Source organism: Telopea speciosissima, chromosome 5 (genome assembly GCF_018873765.1).
Source record: "Telopea speciosissima isolate NSW1024214 ecotype Mountain lineage chromosome 5, Tspe_v1, whole genome shotgun sequence".
Lineage (NCBI taxonomy): Eukaryota > Viridiplantae > Streptophyta > Magnoliopsida > Proteales > Proteaceae > Telopea > Telopea speciosissima.
This window is the reverse complement of record NC_057920.1, coordinates 10336542-10356017: the sequence shown is the minus strand read 5'-3', so window position 1 is coordinate 10356017 and position 19476 is coordinate 10336542. Positions and strand designations below refer to the sequence as shown.

Below are 19476 nucleotides of genomic sequence, written 5' to 3'. Positions count from 1 at the left end.
GTGCGCTCTCGGACTGAAAGCGTGTAAAAGTCCTCTCCAACGCACATCGGATAGTTAGGCACTGGCCTTGGGGTGCATGTCAATCTGTTCAGTTGTCTGATGCATGCTAAATGCACTGATGCGTTAGAGAGGATCGACTCACAGAAAACATTGTCCCATGGTAAAAATAGACTTTTCAATTTGAGCGTGCATTATTCTCAAAGACAAGATTAATGTGTGGTGGTGGATTGAATGATATTGCAATGATCTTACTTTTTATCCGGCTAAAATAAATAAAGAGATAGGGATCGCTATGACGTCAAAGTACATTTTTACACTGGTGAAAGAGTGTACCCAGTGCATGAGACTCTCACCATTGCAGGGTCTGGGGTAGTTCATAATGTATACAACCTTACCCCCACTGTGCAGATAGCCAATAATAAATTGAATTATCCAATAGGGAGTTTTGATGAGGAGAGAGAGTGTGGGGTTCATAGATGAAATGTGAAAGGACATGAACAGGAATCTACACTCACATGGTGGAAATTATTTTCACAGTAATAAATCTCAATTTGGATATGTATTGACCTCTATCGGTCTGGATCAAAACATATTCAACTTTGATCGTTTCAAAAAAATTGGTTTTTTTTTTGTTAACATTATATATGGGATCAGTCAAGAATCGATGTCAATCTCTACCAATCCGATACCGATTCCTCAAACCATGATATAGGATCCACATGAACCCACATCGTCAAAATATGAGAGAGATAGTACTTATGTGGACCCAGTGTTTTTCATGTAGATGGATATAAAGGAATCATTTTCCTTTAACTAAAAAAGAAAAAAACAATAAAAGCCTTTTCTTTTATGGAAACAGATAAAAAAAAATTTTTGGATAAAAGAAAAAAGATAATTAGCATGCCCTCATTCAGAGGAAAATTAACATGTCTCGCATTTTTTATCGTGTGGAAACAAGATTTGAAAATTCTGATCATTAGATGTTCAAGAAATTATTTAGATATACCACATGTCAAATTTCATATCTAGATATGCATTTTCCCAAACGTAAATATATCCTATTGTGAATAGTTGTCACAATACCTAGGATAACCAAGGTGATCGACGGGAACAAAAATTAAGGTGACACCAGTAAGGCACATAGGTGTAGCTTAGATGGCCGATGTGCCAATTTAAACAAAGTCGCCAAGACGCCTAAGCGACCCTTGACAACAATGCTCTTATGTAAATCTCTACACTCCACTCTAGTCCTTGCCTTGTTTTGACACTTAGGAAAAATTGAAATAGAGTAAATTTAGACAAGCAAGGAATCTTTGGGTCCACCTATAAATAAAATTTCAGGAATTTGACTCTTGTCCACTCGTGATGGGAGCTTGGAAATCCAGCTCAGCCACAACAGGGGTATTTGTGTCATTTCTTATGCCAACCCCTTTAGCTCGCATCCAACGGCTAGAGGAACCCAGGATTCGTGCCTCCAGCCATTGGATGTCGCTAGCTTGAGAGTATCCGGGTCCCAACACCCTGCTCCCTTCTTTAATTTCTCTCTTTCTCTCTTTCTCCGTAGGGCTTACATATTTGTGGATTTGGGTCCTCTTTAGCACGACACAGCATGTAGCACATCATTCAACGGTCTACAGCGCACGAGCACATAATCCAACACACAGGTGGGTTGTTGGACTGTGTATTCGTGCGCGATAAACCATCTGATGTGCGCTACGCTGTGTCGCGCTACAGACGAACCCCACGCCATATTTGTGTGTATTTTGGAGTGAAGTAAATATTGAAGCATAGTGAACTTTTGTCTACCTCGCTCGCACGCAAACAGTCTCTCACGCTTTGTTTCTCCCTCTCTCTTTCTCGAGGGTGTTTTTCACTCATAGGTCATTTACAATTATTTATATCATTTCCTATTTTGATGTTTAATTTTATGCTCTCCTGTCTTTTCAGAAGGCGATTGTAATCTTTGAACCCTCACTCACTACTGCAAAGAGCAAAGGAGAAAAGGAGAGAGAGAGAGAGAGAGAGAGAGAGAGAGACGGACTGAGAGACAACAGGGGGTTTACAAGAACTGAAGAAAGCTTTCAATCAAACAGAAGGAAAACGATGTCTGAGAACTTGGCACTCTTTCGATCCCTGCAACTATATCAGGTAAGCATCTAAACTAAACTAAACAAAACCCATTTAGAACCAAAACAAAGAAATTCTAATCACCCATTTCATTTCAATTCTCTACTTTTTTTTGTCTCTGCAATTCCCCCCTCTTTTTCTTTTTTTCTATCCCTTTTCTTCAAATGTTTTCCTACCGATAAGCCTTAATTGTTTGGAATCCCATCCCAAAGGCTTCTCTTTCTTTTTTGGCTTCTAACAGTTTTTTACTAAAGTTCTAACCGATCCGAATGGCAAAAATGGGCAGCAGCGGCGGACTTAGGAAACGACGGAGTTGGAGACGGCAGAGAAAAAAAGAGATGATGCTGAAGAAGAAGAATTTACTACTGATATGGAAATAGTGACACCACCACCACTTTTTCCGACTCACTCCTCTAATAATAATAATAGAGAGTTAGCCTCAGGCAGTCCTAATTGTGTGAATTCTATGTCCCAAAGCTTCCACCAAGGGATCTTCAACTTCTCTAATGGATTTGATAGATCGACTTCGGCACAACACCAACCACAACATATCGCACAGCAAAGCCGGAGAGACAAGTTAAGGGTGCAAGGGTTTGAACAACCACCACCGCCGCCATTGGTGGGTATTGAAGAGGAAGAATCCGGTGATCTTCCCGGTTACGAAACTGGTGGGATGTTGTCAGAGATGTTCAATTTTCCATCAGGTTCGGCGGTGGTGGCCGCCGACCTTTTGGATAATCAGATCTCTTCAACTTACCATCTGTCACGGCCGTCACCGGCGGCATCAGCAACAGCTAACGATTGGTACGGTCACAGACAAATAAACAGCAACGACCGTGACAGCAGCAGCATACCTTCACAACAACATCATCATCATCATCAGATTTCAAGTATAAATGCAGATTCCGCAGCAGCCATGCAGCTTTTCCTCATGAATCCACAACCAAGGTCACCTTCTCCTCCTCCTCCTCCACCACCACCTCCTCAACCCACTTCTTCTTCTACTCCTCTACATCTTTTACTACCAAACCCATCCACTACTACTCCTCACGTGCAAGGGTTCCAGTCGTCCGCCGCCGCCTTCGGTAATACCTCAATTCCTAACTTGCAATTCACATGGGTCCCCGGCAGCAGCAGCGGAGATAACCAGAACAAACTTGGAGGAGGGCTTGTAGATAGCCAAGGGCTTTCGTTATCACTCTCATCATCTTTGCAACAATTCGAAGCGGCGAAAGCTGAGGAATTAAGAATGGGAGAAGGTGGAATGTTGTATTTCGGAAATACTGGTTCTACAGCGGCGGCGGCGGCTTCATACCAATCAATGAAGAATTTGAGAAACCATCATCATCAAGAACCATTACATTTGCAAGTTCAGAACCAGACCCATAATGGGCAAGTCCATGTTGGTTTTGGGTCATCATCTATAGGGGTAGTTAATGTTTTGAGGAATTCTAAGTACTCAAAACCTGCTAATGAGCTACTTGAAGAATTCTGCAGTGTTGGAAGAGGACAATTCAAGAATAAGAGACTTTCTACTACCTCAAACCCTAACCCTAATCAAGGTAATACCAGTGGTGCTGGTGCTGGTGCTGGTGCTTCTCCTTCTTCTTCCAAGGATATTCCTCCTTTATCTTCTGCTGATAGAATTGAATTCCAAAGAAGGAAGGTCAAGCTCATATCCATGGTTGATGAGGCATGTAATCTCTACACTCAAACCCATTTACATTTTTCTTGTTCTCTGTTTTTTTTCGGATTGATTGAAGCTTTTTTACCAAAAAAAACATAATAAAAAGTTTTTGAACTCATTAATTTCATGTTATGATTCCTTCTCTTTTAATTTTGTATTAAATCATTTTTTTTTTATTATTATTTTTTTTTTTAAAGATGAAAATTTGGCTTCCTCAAAGGTGGCTTGTGATTATGACTGGTTTCCTTCTTACTCCAATTCCAAAGACTTCGGATAGTTGACATTTAAAAAAAAAAAAAAAAAGCTTGTATAGTTTAGATCGATGGATGAGGGTTGTGGGTTTTCGTCTGGTTCTGTTGATGATTATTTAATAATTTTGGGTAAGCATCTGTAATGGGCTAACCTTTCTTTGTACGTAAGTGTTTGATAAATCTATTTTTGTCTCTTTCAATGATTATATGTGAAAGAACAGGTTGATAGGAGATACAACCATTATTGTGAACAAATGCAAATGGTAGTAAACTCGTTCGACTCAGTGATGGGTTTCGGTGCAGCAACTCCTTACACGGTGTTAGCTCAGAAAGCGATGTCACGCCATTTCAGATGCTTAAAAGATGCCATTGCAGCACAGTTAAAGCATACATGTGAACTTCTAGGAGAGAAAGATGGTGTAGGAGCTTCTGGAGTTACTAAAGGAGAGACACCAAGACTTAAAAAGCTAGAACAAAGCCTTAGGCAACAACGAGCTTTTCATCAAATGGGTATGATGGAACAAGAAGCTTGGAGACCTCAGAGAGGTTTGCCTGAACGTTCCGTCAATATTCTGAGAGCTTGGCTTTTCGAACATTTTCTTCATCCGTAAGTCTGAATTCTCTCTCTCTCTCTCTCTCTCTCTCTCTCTCTCTCTCTCTAGCTTTAACAATTGGTATCAAAGCCATCAAGATTGATTACCGAGAAAACCAAACCCGATGACCTCACCAAATCTTCTCCTCCCTCATAATTTTGATAAACCTAAAGATAGTAATAGATATTGAAAGGGAGGTAGATGGTGTGGGTGCAGCTTACTTGTCTCCTGACAACTGCATCAATTCTTGTTTCTTAGATTTTCACGCCTTAGCAGGGAAAGAAATTGTTCAATCCCATCTGGTACATAAAGCTTGTGTTTTCCTTATATGAATCAGGTAATGGGTAGGGACCTGATGTCGTCGTTTTCTGATCTGTTTCTCTCTCTCTCTCTTTCTTTTTTCTTTCTGGGTTTGGTTTCAGGTACCCGAGCGATGCAGACAAGCATTTGTTGGCACGTCAGACTGGTTTATCAAGAAATCAGGTATTGTTACAGACCTTCCCTACCTGTTATATTACTATATATATTCCTTTCCCTAACCCCATTCCGAAAGAGAAGTAATGGAAATACATGCAGGAAAAGAGAAAGAGAATAGGAAACCCTAGGAAGGTAGTGACCATTAGTTGTTTCAGTGTCACTTGCATGGTTTTAGTATTTCATATACTTTCTGTTGTAAAGCTTAACCCTTTTTCTCTTCTCTTTTCATGATAACATATCAATAGAAATATTAAACTGGTAAATTGTCCATCGGTATCAGAAACAAGTACACCAGAAACCGGTGACATTTGATATTTGCAGCCTTTTTCCCTCTTCTTCCTCTTTATTTTTTTTTTGTTTTTCACTTTCCTCTGGTAATAATACAGAGTTTACTTCCATGTCCCAACTTCCAACAATTCAAACATCAGGACCATTAGAAATTAAGAACCCTAAAAATAGTCAATGGCATTCATTTAGATTGTACATTTTGTACTTGATTTTCACATGAGATTTCTTTCATTAAAAAAAAAAACACACCATTACCTTACTCTTCTTCATCTTTGTTTCTTTCTCTTTCTATTTATTTTGGTTTCTCATATATGTATCCTCTCTCTCTCCATATTTAATTTTCTGAGATAGAAACAAAATTTCCCACTACCAATTTGCAGACCAATCAATTAAGAATCATGAGCACAGTAAATGAGAGAGAGAAAGAGGGATCTTTATCAGTTCAGTTCCTGCCCGGTCTAGTTCCCCAGTTCCTCTAAGAAGGGGGGAGTTGATTGACCACTTTATCCTTACCCAAACACTCTGTCCGGGTGGGATCCGTCACCCCCTATTAAAGGAACTAGGGAACTGAACCGGGGCAGAAAACTAGATGAGATAATTTTCCGAGAAAGAGGGGGAGGGGATATGGTTGTGGGTTTGTGAGTGTGTGGTGTGGGTGCCGATAAAAGAACAATCCAGATCCTCTAGGGTGCGAAATGGTGCGCGATGACTACCTTACCCTTGCCCGAGCGCCTTGCCCGAATGGAGGTAAGGCGATCATTGCGCACCACCGCCTTGTGTCTGTGCAGCACGGCCTAATGTAGGTCTTTTAATGCACCAAATTGGTCTCACTTTCTAAAGGTTTAATATTATAATTTTTGCAAAAATTTCAGGTATCAAATTGGTTCATTAATGCAAGGGTTCGGTTGTGGAAACCCATGGTGGAAGATATGTACCAACAAGAGGCTAAGGAAGAAGCAGAAGAAGAGAGAGACATAAAAAGAGAGAGAAACCAACAAGGCCAAAGCAGCAGCTCTACCCAAACACCAACAGTGACAGCAGCAATGTCATTACCAACGACAACAGCAGGAGCAGCAGGAGCAGCAATGACTACATCATCTTCAACAACTACTTCCACAAATGCAGCAGGCAAAAGATCCGAAATCAATGCCCTTAGGGTTGATAACGACCCATCACTGGATGCAATCAATAGACAATGCTTCTCGGAAAACTATGCCAACCAGTCTTACTCCTCCACCACCACCTCTCTTCCTACCATGGCGGCCACCACCACCACCAACTCCAACTCCATAGCTGCTCATCACGAAGACTTGTCAACGATGGCATTGCCTCAGCGTTTCTCAGCAACCCACTTACGCGACGACACTTGTCGAACACGTGGTGGCATCTTAGCTCCTAGTACTACTAATTATGGGACCACAACTGCCACTCTTATAAGGTTTGGGACCACTCCCACCACCACCACCACCACAACAGGTGATGTCTCGCTCACTCTTGGGCTTCGACACGCCGGTAACTTGCCGGAGCAGAACCGGTACTCCGTTAGAGATTTTGGGGGATGTTGAAATCTAGAGAAAAGAAAATTTAAAAAAGAAAAAAAATCTCTTTTTTTGTTCTTCTTATAATGTTGGGTATTTATAAATGAAGAAGAAGTAAACTAAATGTTGAAGATCTATTTAATTTGTATAGAGATTGTTTTGTATACTTTGATATATAGGTTGTTAACTTGTTGAAAAAATACTTTTTATAATTCATATTTAGAAGGAAATAGGAAGATGCAGTTTTTGTTTCCCTAGTAAAAAGAGAAAAATCTGGTTCTGATGTCTTTGAGGTAGCAAGAAAACCCTAGAGATGTGTTATTTATTAATTGCCCCTTTCCGACCATGATTGAGTATTTAAGGCAAAGGAGAAAAGTAGTTGATAAATGTGTCGGAGAATCACATGGTAGAGCCGAAAGAGTAGAGAGTACTGATGATGAGCTTAAATGTGATGGAATATTGCTTCACTTCCTTTTCTCTCTCTCTCTGGTTTTATTGTAGACCAAACTTATGGTCTATGAATAATATATGCCCAATTTTATTATTTAAAAAAAAAAAAAAAAGACTCAATAAGTTTCACATGACTCTGGCAAAAACACCAAATCAATAAAAATTTGGATTGACTCGAATCTCATCTGTTATTTCTTAGACTTGGACGAGTTTCTATTATTACTTTTCTACTTTGTGTGACTCGTCGGAGTCAAAATTTAGTTTTCCAACAGTGTTTTGATGATTCAGAATACATAAAGCACAAGTTAAGTTTGAGTTGAAAAATATGATCCACGTAATCAAACCTGTTTAGTTGGGAAGAGGTTTAGTTGAGTTCAGTTCACATCTTAGAATTATGGTTATATGGAACAAATGAAATATTCTAAAACTTTAAAAAATTAAAAAAAAATTTTCATATGTAATGAGATTAACATTTTATTTACCTAATTTTGGTAAAAAAAATTAAAAAAAAAAAAAAAAAAAAAGAGGCAGAAATGATGTCTTGCCAACTTGGCAAAATGTTTCTATTGATTACAGCCACCTCATTGATGTTGTGGCAAATTTAATCAAGTGGATAAATGAGGTCCTTCAAGAATTAGTCATATATCAAATTTTCAAATCAAATTCAATGGCCAAATTTTATTCCACTACTTCTGTGTGTGGTTTGGATAACTATAGACATCTCATTTTGTCACCCTAAAACCATGCATGTCTGTGATAATTGGATGCCGAAGGAAAGGGTTTGAGATCTTGTTTCTAGCCTTAGGATTTGTGACACTTTGACTAACGTTTGGAAGTATCTAGAAATAATTTGAAAGCGTCAACTATGAATTACTAAATAGTTGACCATAAAAGGAAGTCAACGACACCAGATTCTAACCACATTTTAAGATTAACTGTGTTACATCATGGAAAAACCCTTGCATTTGGAAATGGTTAAAATTATTTTATTTGATCTTTATTTTACAAAATATTTTATTTTCAGTCCAATAAACTTCCTCAAGGGTTTCTAATCATTTTTTTTTTAATTCACACCATGATTTTTATATTATGTGAAAATGCTTGAGTTTTCTAGTATATCGAAATTAACCTTATGCAAATACCAGCATCATATGTCATCGCTATAATTTTAAAATTTCTTAAAATTAGGGCTTTTGGCTTGTTTTGCATGGTAGGTTTTTTGGTAAATTTTTATGCATTTTCATGAATTTCTAAAAATTAGTTTGGGTTTATTTATTTATAATGAGGCTAAATTATTACTTAAGTGCAGTATATACATTGTATACTTTTTTTTGAATAATCATATATAGAGTTGCATCTAGAATATAATGGATTATGGTAATTTTTTTATTAATGCAAAAAAAAAAAAAAAAAAAACTCGTTATTTTTAATGTGCTTTTGCATTAGGTTTAAAAATCTCAATTCTAACTTTCTTAGGATATTATGCATAAAAAAAAATTAGGGTTTTAGTTTGGAGTTTATGGTTACTCAAAAGTGTAAGGGTAGTTTTATAATTTTGGTTATTTTTAACGAATATTATAATATCATACTATTATATTTTTCATTTTAATTTGCATAATAAAAGGTGTCTTGTATGGATAGTGGCATTATTATATATTTCATAATTTTATATTTTCTAATTTCTGAGTTTTAGGTGTGTATTTATGTTAGTTTTGAATTTGGATTGTTGTTATCTAAATACATTTTATTTTATTTTTCTCATCAAGTGTTTTTTTAGAATTTTATTTTATGCACAAATTATGTTTATTTTTTTCTTAATTTATTTCTTCAAAAAAAAAAAGTTAGAAAGCATGATTTATTAGCATTTTTGTTTGATTATTTTCTGGTGAATATTTTTTATTTTATTGTGATGTTAAAATTAATATTCATTTGTGGGTCTTAGATCCTTATTTAGATAACGACTGTCTAAGTCTTTTTCTTTAATTAACAATTTTATGTTCTTTTTTTTTTACTTCCGTCCATTTTACACTAAACAACACCTAAATGAAAGAAGAAAAAAAAAAGATAAAGAGAGAATATAAATTCATGTTTTATTTTCATTCCTTCCTAGAAATCACTCATGGTTGAAGCAACGTACATATATATGGATTGATAGTGAAAGAAATTGTCATCTTGCATGAGCTACTACATATCTTTTCTTACAACTTACATGAGAATCAACCTCCACAAGTTATGATCCAAAAATAAAATCTACAAGTTGCTTAAAGTCTAAAATTATATGGACAAGGCTGCCATCAGCATCATTTACCTAATTTGTTCTTCAATTGCAGGAAAAATAAAAGAAATCACAACCACCAATAAACAGACATATATCCAACTAGGCTGCCTTGGTTTAAAGGATTTGTAGTGGTCCCCTAGGAAGAATTGATTCTACTTAGAACATAATTTCAATTTTCTTTGTCAAGGGTAGTGTTTTTAGAATACAAAAAAAATATCTAGGGAAAAGGAACGCTAACTAATCGCTCTGCGCGCCAGACACAGGCCAGCATGAAAAGATCGACGCACCCCCATGAAAGGAAAGGACCAGGGGTTTGTCGATCTTTTCACACTGGTCTATCCATGAATTTGACCCAGACCTTCATTTATGTGTGTGTGATTGAGAGAGAGAGAGAGGTGCTAAGTTGGCCATGTCTGTTGAAATTCATGGACAGAAAGGTGAACCAGAAAACTTAAATGAGTGATATGGAGCTTTCTGTAGTCCCAATTAATGTGTTTATTAAATGTTTCTAGCTATCGAAAGGATATATGTTTGGGTGTAAGCCCTCACTTCAGATTATCCAGAGTAGTTGTTGATGGGTTTATGAATAGTTGATCCACTAAGCTAAGATCGACAAAGTAGAATCCATATATCCCCTGGCCATGTCTGATCCACAGTTCAAAACTATTGGTTCTTTGTCTTGCTCGATCTCAACAGAAACAATAACAATGCAGAAGTAAAGAAGAAAGGAAAACAAAGAATAATAAAGCAGAGCTTAATCGATCTACTTCATTTGGTGTAGTGTTTGTAACCAATATTTGAATAGGTCCCCCCCCCCCCCCCTAGTTGTTGAAAGCTACCCCTCAGGTCGGTAACAATCTGTAAAGATGGCCAATACCAAACACTGCACAGTACATGAGGGGCTCAATTTGAAGAGAGATGGGACAACTCATTTTGCTTGGGACTATCCGCCCTGGCTAATAACCTCTCTCTCTCTCTCTCTCTGTATTCACGTTTCAGACTGAACCAATGGAATGGCAATAACTCTACACGTTTCATTATTGGGCTTTCTCTCTCTCTCTCTCATAGCATGCAAAGGAAAGAGTGTGCATGCAGTGTGCAGGTCCTGGTGGTTATAGTCATCTGATTAGATCAGCTTTTTTACAGCCTAAGAGATTCTCTAAGGAGAACTGAGTAAATGGGGTTCTACTATTTACATTGGTCCATTCTGATTTCCCTATTGTTGCATATGTGTAGAATTTGTTGACACTGCATGTGTTTAATGGGCTTTGTTAACCAGCCCACATGGGCCATGGAAAAGATCATCCCTAGCTTTACAAAAAGGGAAAACTATTGGGTTTGGTGTCTTATATATATTTAGACTTTTTGATGATTTTAGTTTAGCAGATTAGGGTTTTTTAATGGGTATTAATGTAGGTTCCATCTTAAAACCAACCTCTCTCTCTCTCTCTCTCTCTCTCTCTCTCTCTCTCTAGGGTTCTAAGTGGGGTGACCTCTTGTGGCTCTTATACTTGATAGTCGGAGCACCCACAGCTGATGTGGGATTATTACCTTAATACTCCTCTTTACATGCAGGCCTCTTTTGGGCTCTGTCTTTTTGTGGGTGGAACAGGACCCATCATCGACAGAGGCTCAACATACCAGCTCTGATACCATATTAAGCTTTCATCGTAGAACTAATTGGTTTTAAAATGGAAGCTTAATAATGGAGAAGGTGGAGAAACACCAAGGTAGAACAGAGAGTGCATGAAAGATGGCATAGTTTTCCAATGTAGTGATAATAGTGGAAGAAGAATTTGGAGTTTTCCAAAGATAGTAGAGTCCACAAAGGAGGTAAAGTCCTCCAAGAGAGTGGAGGAGATGGAAACTTTCAAAGAGGTGAGGTCTTCAAGAATGTAGAGTCTTCTAAGAGGTAGAGTTTCCAAGAGAGTGAAGTCTTCTAAGGTTGGAAAAGGAGTCTTATAAGAGGAGAGAGGTGTGTATCAAGTGGGGTAGTGAGGATCCAAATAATAAAAAACCAAAATGTGAGGAAGAGGGATGAGAGAAGGGTGCACAAAGGGAATTTGATTTGCAAATCAAACCGTAAGGATTGCATTATTCTCTTGATCCTAATGGAAATTTGGACTCATTTCAAAGACATAGGAAGTATTATCGAACCATGTAAATCTCTTGTCTAGCTCTTGTGTATGTACTTGCTTTATTTCCTATGCTCATTGTTCACGCACACACGTGTTGTATGTCGTACACAATCTTGTGGGTGCATACAGTTTTGTTCGTTGTACACGTACATTTTCGTGTGTTGCTTGCAATAAAAACGATTGTGACCGCACCCTCCGGGAAAGGTAAAAATCCTGCCCCCACAAATGCCACGGCACATGCTCTCATTGGTTATTGATTGTGTGTGGTCCCTGTGCTCCTCAGGAGAACGCTCCCACATAATAAATATTGCTTACTCACCCTGCATATTATTTAAGGGAAAACGAACTTGAACTGCCTAGTCACATGGATCCTATGTCCAAACATAGGAGCACATAAAATTACAGCCCTACCCCTCGTGAAGTTAAAAAAAAAAAAAAAAAAAAAAAAAACTCATTCATGTAGATGCCCGGCCTTGCACGTTTGATTGACCTCTGCACTAATACAGGGACTACGCAACCAGGTAGCGATCTCTTGCGGCCCTCCCCATTGCTTAAATATCCCTTAGATACTACCCACTCCTTTCACCTTGTGTATGATATGGTGCCGATCAACTACAAAAATTTACTGCACGCCACATGTTGAGAACACACTCCCATTGGCCACCACCATTCACAGGCCATTGGACTCTATTAAAAATAAGGGCTCATATGAAACACTTTTCTTGTTCTGATTCTATGTTAAAGTATGGGAGCCATGAACGTATCTAACATTAGAAGCAGAAGTAAACAGAAAACTAATAATACTTTTTTTCATGTACAGAAAAGCCTGAAAAGGAAGGGTAGCTAGGAACCACCATTAATTAATTATGCCTTTCTTTGAAACAATGATTTAACCACCTTCTTCAGTAGCCTCTTTGTATTATTCTCTGGTTCTTTTTCTTTCTTTTCCTCTTGATTTCTTTCGTCCTTGCAGAAACAGTAACTTCTGAGAAATTTTTGCCTGTGAGATAAATGACCGTGACAGATTTCTACATTCATGCTTTTAAAAAACAAGAATACTGCATCTGCCTGTGGCCATGGATTTAGCTTCTTGAAACTTACTGTAACATGGACTGGATGAGCTTCTGACTCACATTCGCTATTACTGTAAGATTTCATCCTTCCTCTCTCTCTCTCTCTCTCTCTATGATCTTTGAATGTCTTATGTTTGTGATAATGCCTTAGCGAGCATGTCTTTATATATTAGAAAGTCTTCTTCAAATCTGATTTCAGAGCTTTACTTGGTTTCGAATCTCCATCTCCTATTCAAACTTTAATTAGAAGTTGTATTATGGATTTCTATTGTTCCTTTCCTACTTTCACCACAATTCCTAGAAATTTACATCAGGTCCCCTTATTTTTTGTAACCAAATACACTTCGGGGGTGACGCTTTAGTAACCAAATACACGCCCATTATTGGGCCCAACTCCCAAGCCCAATTGGGGTCCTACTCCTACCTAGGCCTGTAAACGGATCAGATTCAGCTCGGATACGGATCGGATGTAATCGGATTCGGATATTTCTTAGTCGAATTCGGATACCTCTAAACGGATTCGGATGGATTCGGATGCGGATCGAATTCGAATTTTCAACCATCCGTTTACACCTCTGCCTTGTGTAACCCGAACCTTCCTCCCCCTAGTGGATGCAATTCACTCTCAATCCATAGTTTTAGATCATGATTCTCTTTTCCTCATATTCTAGAATCTGTTGAATCTTCAAAAACCCTCAAGATCATTATTTACTTAATTTTCTATAATTAAGTATTCAGATTTGGATTTTTTTTCCGGATATCTCTAAACGAATTCGGATGCTCCGAAACGGATACGGATGCAGATCGAATTCGAATTTTCGGTTATCCATTTACAGCCCTGCCAATCCACAAATTTAAGGTGAAAAGAACCCTACCTGATCATATGTGCCGGCACGCAGTTCCTATGCCTAGACACCTTAGGGTATGGTGGTCATTTTGTACAACTTTGTGTCTAAGCACAGTAGTTGCACGCCCCATGCGACCAAGTAACGTTCTCTTTCCAATTTTTTTTTTTCTATGTAGCTTCTTAATTCACCTCACCTAGGGGTGTCAATTTGAAACCGAAATCAATACCGATCATTTAAAACCGTATTGGAACGATTTCGGTATGAAGAAAATGAATCTTGTTCGTTACGGTACGATTTCAATATCTAAGGTAAAATTGTTTGATACAAATCGAATTGTATTAAATTACCTATTCCCAAAACCATACTGAGTATACACATGTATAGAAATTATATATTATGTATCTAAGTATATATTATGAAACCGAATAAAAACCATACCAAAATTGAACTCATAAGGAACCGCTTTATATGAAACCGAATAAAAACAGTATCGAAACTGAACCGATTTGATACGGTTTCGGTATTGAAAATGCATTCAAGTTCTTGGTATGACACAATGCACTTTTGGTTTCTCCATTCTGTACCAATTGACATCGTTAACCTCACACAATGAATGAATGATCTTAGGGCTATTGGCGAGTTTGGACCTATTAACTTGATTATTCAATGGGCTGGACTCAGGTGTGAAATGTCTATCTAATGGGTCAATATATCTTTTCAGTCCAGCAATGGCCCACCGAATTGCCTTGCAGAAGTTTTTTTTTGGTAGAACCTTGGAGAAGTTTTAATTACAGGGAGAGGGTTCCCTGAGCAAGAGCACCAATGAGACACGAAAGAATGGTTTCACATATAGGAGGGTCGCAAGGTCATTTCATGCGAGAAGGAGAGATAGAGAAAAATGGTCTAATATACCCTCCCTTGGCAGCTTAGAGAACCTTTACCCTAATTATAATATGACAAAAATACTAATCTTTAGATAGCTAGCCCACTTAGTTCTTTCTCGCGGGTGTGTTATATGAACCAACAAAAATTGATCGAACCAAAGCAAAACCGACCAACTGAACTACTTATTTGTTCGGTATTGGTTTTGGCTTTTGGAAACCGCTAAGAAACCAAAATCAACCGGACTGACCAAAACGACTGGGTGGATTAAAACTGGAAAAACCCAATAATACTTGAGAAAACTAATAAAATCCAACATATTTTATAATTTATTTTATTTTATTTATATGAAAAACTGAGATCGGATAGATATTAGACCAATAAAGGACTTATAAAAGAGATCTTACGATCTACTTGTCCATAAATTGGGTGGGTTTCATATTGCAATTGTGAAACCAGACCAGACCAGACCACCTCTGTTCATGTGTTTGTAACCCTTAACTGCTCTTGAGCTATCTAATAAATAATTAAGCATGCTAATCTTAAATTAGATGATATGTAGGCCCTTTTAATTGCAATGTAATGCCACATGGAGGTGTGGGGGTGGCTAAGAACAAACATTAAAATATTTTGGGATCCCTCCCTTGATAAAGAAAATTTATCGCCATTAAGTACACAATACTTACGAAACATTGCATGGAACATGTGTGGGCTTGTACACATTACAAAAGGACAACAACTGAATAACAACAAATGGGTCACATTTATATATGGGCCTTACCATCTTAAGGGCCCTGGCCTGTTATGTTTGTCAGACATATCTGATTCGGCTCTTCCCTGTTCCCATGTATTTGGATTTTTAATTTGCCTGAATATATATATAGTTACTGCAAAGGACATGGGGGAACAACACAAAAGGGGCTCTTTTAGGGTTTGTCTCCTATATTAAGTCTAATGTACTGGAGTCTGGATCAATTACCCGTATATGGAGTGTAACGATTCTTCCTGAATGGTTTTATGATGATATGTTGTCTATTTGCTTACATATTAGAAGATTTTTATAAAATCAAAAGGATACATGTCGTCACAAAACATACATAAACACTCCATGTACAAGGAGTTCATCCAGGGGGGGCGGACTAAGTGTAGTGTAGCTTCTTCGTCACTTTAAATCCCCACATGGTATTGCTCAGCAGAATTTTGAAAAAAAAAAAAAAAAAAGGCTAATTTATCTTAGGGGAAGGGTTTCCCACGATGCTACAGTGGGAAGATTACACCAATACGAGGCGCACGACCAGTTTTTTCAATAATGACAGAAGAGAAAGAGTATCAAGAGTTATCTAAGAGGAAAGACTGAAAGAGACTGAGAGAGAGTTTTCTACTCTGGCATTGTGGGGAAGCCTTTCCTATTCTTAACATGAAAGATTGAGTTGGGGTTTGATCATGGGTGGCTGGATAAGGGCATCTAGCACCTCCCACATGCTAAAAGCCCATCTTTCTTAAAAGGAAGAAAAAGAAGAAATGGAGAAGGGAAGTAAAGTGGTTTCATCAGCTAGGAACACTTCTTTTGGGATGCAGGAAACCGAACATTTGAACAGACTCGGTAGAGTTGCAAAACTAACTGACGGATGCTGATACTTATCCCTTGCCTTGGAAACTTTTTCATTTACTTTTTGACATCAAAACTTCTTTTAGTTTATTTGGTTCTATAATTATTATGAAGCAGTCTAGGCATTATATCCAATTGGTTCATATTTTAGCTTATCAGGCTAGGACTAGGAAACTCTCTTCAACCAATATTCAAGATATTGTACTATTTTTGGATTATTAATTAATTTTCTGCTTCTCATAAAAAAAAAAAAGTGGTTTCATTAGGAATGAACAAACACTCTTGTTTTACAGTTTATTTCTAATTGGGTGTGGATTTCTAATCAACAAAACATCTTTGGCATGTTGGGGGTACGATGTCTTGTATTCCATTGTTTGGATTTATAGGTTGATTTCGAAGGGTTGTTAAGAGACTATAGGTCTCGAGGCCTACAATGGAAACCCTTTTTAAGAATTATATAGGTATTTCGGTAAAATTCATGTATATGGTTTCACTAATATTTGTAGCAAGGGAATTTTTTTTATCAAAAATTAGAGATGTGAAGACGAACTACTCTAACCCTATTCTCCATTGATATTGAAGCAGATCTCATCTCACTGTGGATATAAAGTACCTTATATTCGATTGTGTGATTATTATTTACGGTTGTCATTCTTTTCTGCATTGTTATAGGTATCATTTTCTACATGGCATACACATGAATATGCATTTTAAGGATGTCATACAACAAACAAACTTGACTTTTGATACCATATTGAAATATCTAACTTGAAAATTTAAGCTCTTAGGTGGAGAGTACCTCCAAATATATAAACACACCCAAAACCTAAATAAACCGATACGCACAGGATTATAACACTATAACTCCCAACACTCCATCACGTGTGAAAGGCATGAAACATCATGTACATGTAGAAAGGCATATGAAGGAAAGAACGAAAGAACCATTGGGCTCTAGTGATGTAAGCATATGAATTTGGAATGAAAATGAAGTTGACACGGAAAACCCACTTGGGAATCAGACAAAGGCAATCCCTTTCAAATGCCTTATCACCTCCTAAAAGGGAAGGCCCTCAAAGAGATAAAAGGCAGCCGACACATAGAAAGAAAAAGAAAAAAGAGTAGTCAAGAACACAATAACAAAAAGGTTTAAATATCTAAATCCTTTCTTAAGTTTAAAATTTGATAAAAAATAAAATAAAATTATGAATCGATCTATTTGGATCAGAATTGATTGTGAACAATTTCGATTTTGATCAATTTGACAAGGCCTATTCATGTTAAGAAACTCTAGAATTGTTAGATTTTCAAATGAATCTAAAGGCTTATTCTAAAATTTTTAGATTGATTCAAGTCGATTCTGATCCAATGGAATTTGATCCCTTTGTTTAGAGACACCGACCATAACTAATAGATAGATAGATAGATAGATAGATATAAGGAGACGAGGATAAAAGGGTGATTGATAGATACATGGGCTATTTCAACCATTCATCCATTATTCTGATATGAAGTCTCAGTGAAGACTCAAGAAGGAAAAGCAGTGGGCCACTTGCTTGTTAATTAGGCTCTATCGCTAATACCCTTTTTAATTCTAATGCATATATACTTTCTCCACTACTTTCTGTTCTGTTAAAAATAAACACTTCTCTTTCATGTCACTAATGCTTTCTAATCCCCTTAATTAAAAGGTAAAAAGAAAGTTAAAAAGAAAAAAATGAAAAGCCTTTTTAACTTTTAAGAAAATGTCATTACTTAGATGTGATGTCTCCCCTCTTCATTCTCCACGGCACAATTCTCAGTTTATCTTTAGCTTTTCTCAGTTCAAAAATAGTTTGATAACAACTGCCATGATCCTTAAGTTGGACTATGCATTTAATCCCCCAAAAGATTTTGGACCATGGACTTCAGGTAATGGAATAAAAAATATATATATATATATATAATCAGCCCAATATCGTATCAATATTAATATTAGTAGCGATGGATACTAGCACTGATACCATGAACTAAACCTTGAGCTGGAACTAGTTTTTCTTCGACCAACGATGAAGAGAGGGGTCTGGACCTTTAGTTAGCATCGAAAAGACATTTATAATAGAAAATGAGATTAATGATTATATAAGAGTCTAATCATAGAATCACATCATGAGTGATGAAGGAATTCCTTCTTGAGGGAAAACTTAATCTTTATTTGAGTAATTTCTTACTCCAAGTCCTTAAACTACAATCATGGAATACAATTTGTCTCAGTTTTGTGATCATAGCAACTAAACTATATAAACAATGGGTTGGACAACTATGGTATTCTTGTTGGTTCACATGGTATGTGGGACTGATAATACAGTCTATTACAACTTGATAGCATTAGGTGTTCTTTAATTAAATCATTATTATCCATATAAATATGAAAGAGAGAGAGGAGGGGGTGGGGAGGTTAGGAAATTTGGAATACTCAACCATCCAAAACTTATACAAATAAAATTAAATTGGTAGGTGTTGACTATGTATTAATAATTGGAGTATTATAAACGTGCATCGCACCAACATACATGAAAATGCATGCCTAAACACAAGAAGATATTTGATTGAATTACACTAAAAAATGATATATGACTAATCAAGGATTGTATTAGCTATATAGTAATCATATTTGCCCCATCATCATTCCACATGGAAGAATGAGATGGGCTGCTTACATAATGGAGAGTTCAAGTAAGTTTTTTCCCCTTTCTAAGCACAAAGATGGGAGGTCAATCTATCAAGATCTTTTTATTGATGCTAAATAGTGGTGGATGTGTACTTTTGACTCTACCAAGTTTTTTTTGGGAGGTTTTCAAATTTCAAAGTATTTCTTCCAACCCTAAAGTGAACCGGTCAAACTGATCGAACCTAAGCGAACCAATCAATTTCATATCGGCCATTAGACCAATAAAAAAGCACACCAAACCTGAAATCAGACCGGACCTGAAAATCCATGGCTGAGACTGAGAGCAAAATGCGAAAAAAGAAAAGAAAAGGGTCAAGTTCCATTGCTGACCTCACATGACTTCATTACGGGATGGTTTATTTACCTGCCAAAAGCTGGGTGGAGACTCTGGAGACTTTTCAAGAGAACGAGAAATGTAGAAATTTTCTTCAGCATAAACCGCTTGCCCACTGATGTCAAAGGGAGATGGTGGGAGTGGGAATGGTGTGGGTGGTTTGGGAATCTCCTACCCATCGGTTGTTGTTTGA

At 37.2% G+C, this 19476-nt stretch overlaps 1 protein-coding gene across 1 annotated transcript; it reads left to right on the top strand.

Moving 5' to 3' along the window:
- The first annotated feature begins 1857 nt into the window (after nucleotides 1-1857).
- On the top strand, nucleotides 1858-7208 carry LOC122662255 (BEL1-like homeodomain protein 4). The gene is made up of 6 exons (XM_043857838.1): nucleotides 1858-2148; nucleotides 2417-3820; nucleotides 4287-4672; nucleotides 5081-5141; nucleotides 6296-6989; nucleotides 7022-7208. The coding sequence occupies exons 2-5, from the start codon at nucleotides 2498-2500 to the stop codon at nucleotides 6986-6988; spliced, it is 2463 nt and encodes an 820-aa protein (XP_043713773.1). The 5' UTR covers nucleotides 1858-2148; nucleotides 2417-2497; the 3' UTR covers nucleotide 6989; nucleotides 7022-7208.
- Nucleotides 7209-19476: the final 12268 nt, after the last annotated feature.

Excerpts from the sequence above, each read along its gene's own strand:
- LOC122662255 (XM_043857838.1), top strand. The coding sequence starts at position 2,498 with ATGGAAATAGTGACACCACCACCACTTTTTCCGACTCACTCCTCTAAT. Across the intron at positions 4,673-5,080 it reads TTCGAACATTTTCTTCATCC|GTACCCGAGCGATGCAGACA; the intron begins GTAAGTCTGAAT and ends GTTTGGTTTCAG. Across the intron at positions 5,142-6,295 it reads CTGGTTTATCAAGAAATCAG|GTATCAAATTGGTTCATTAA; the intron begins GTATTGTTACAG and ends CAAAAATTTCAG.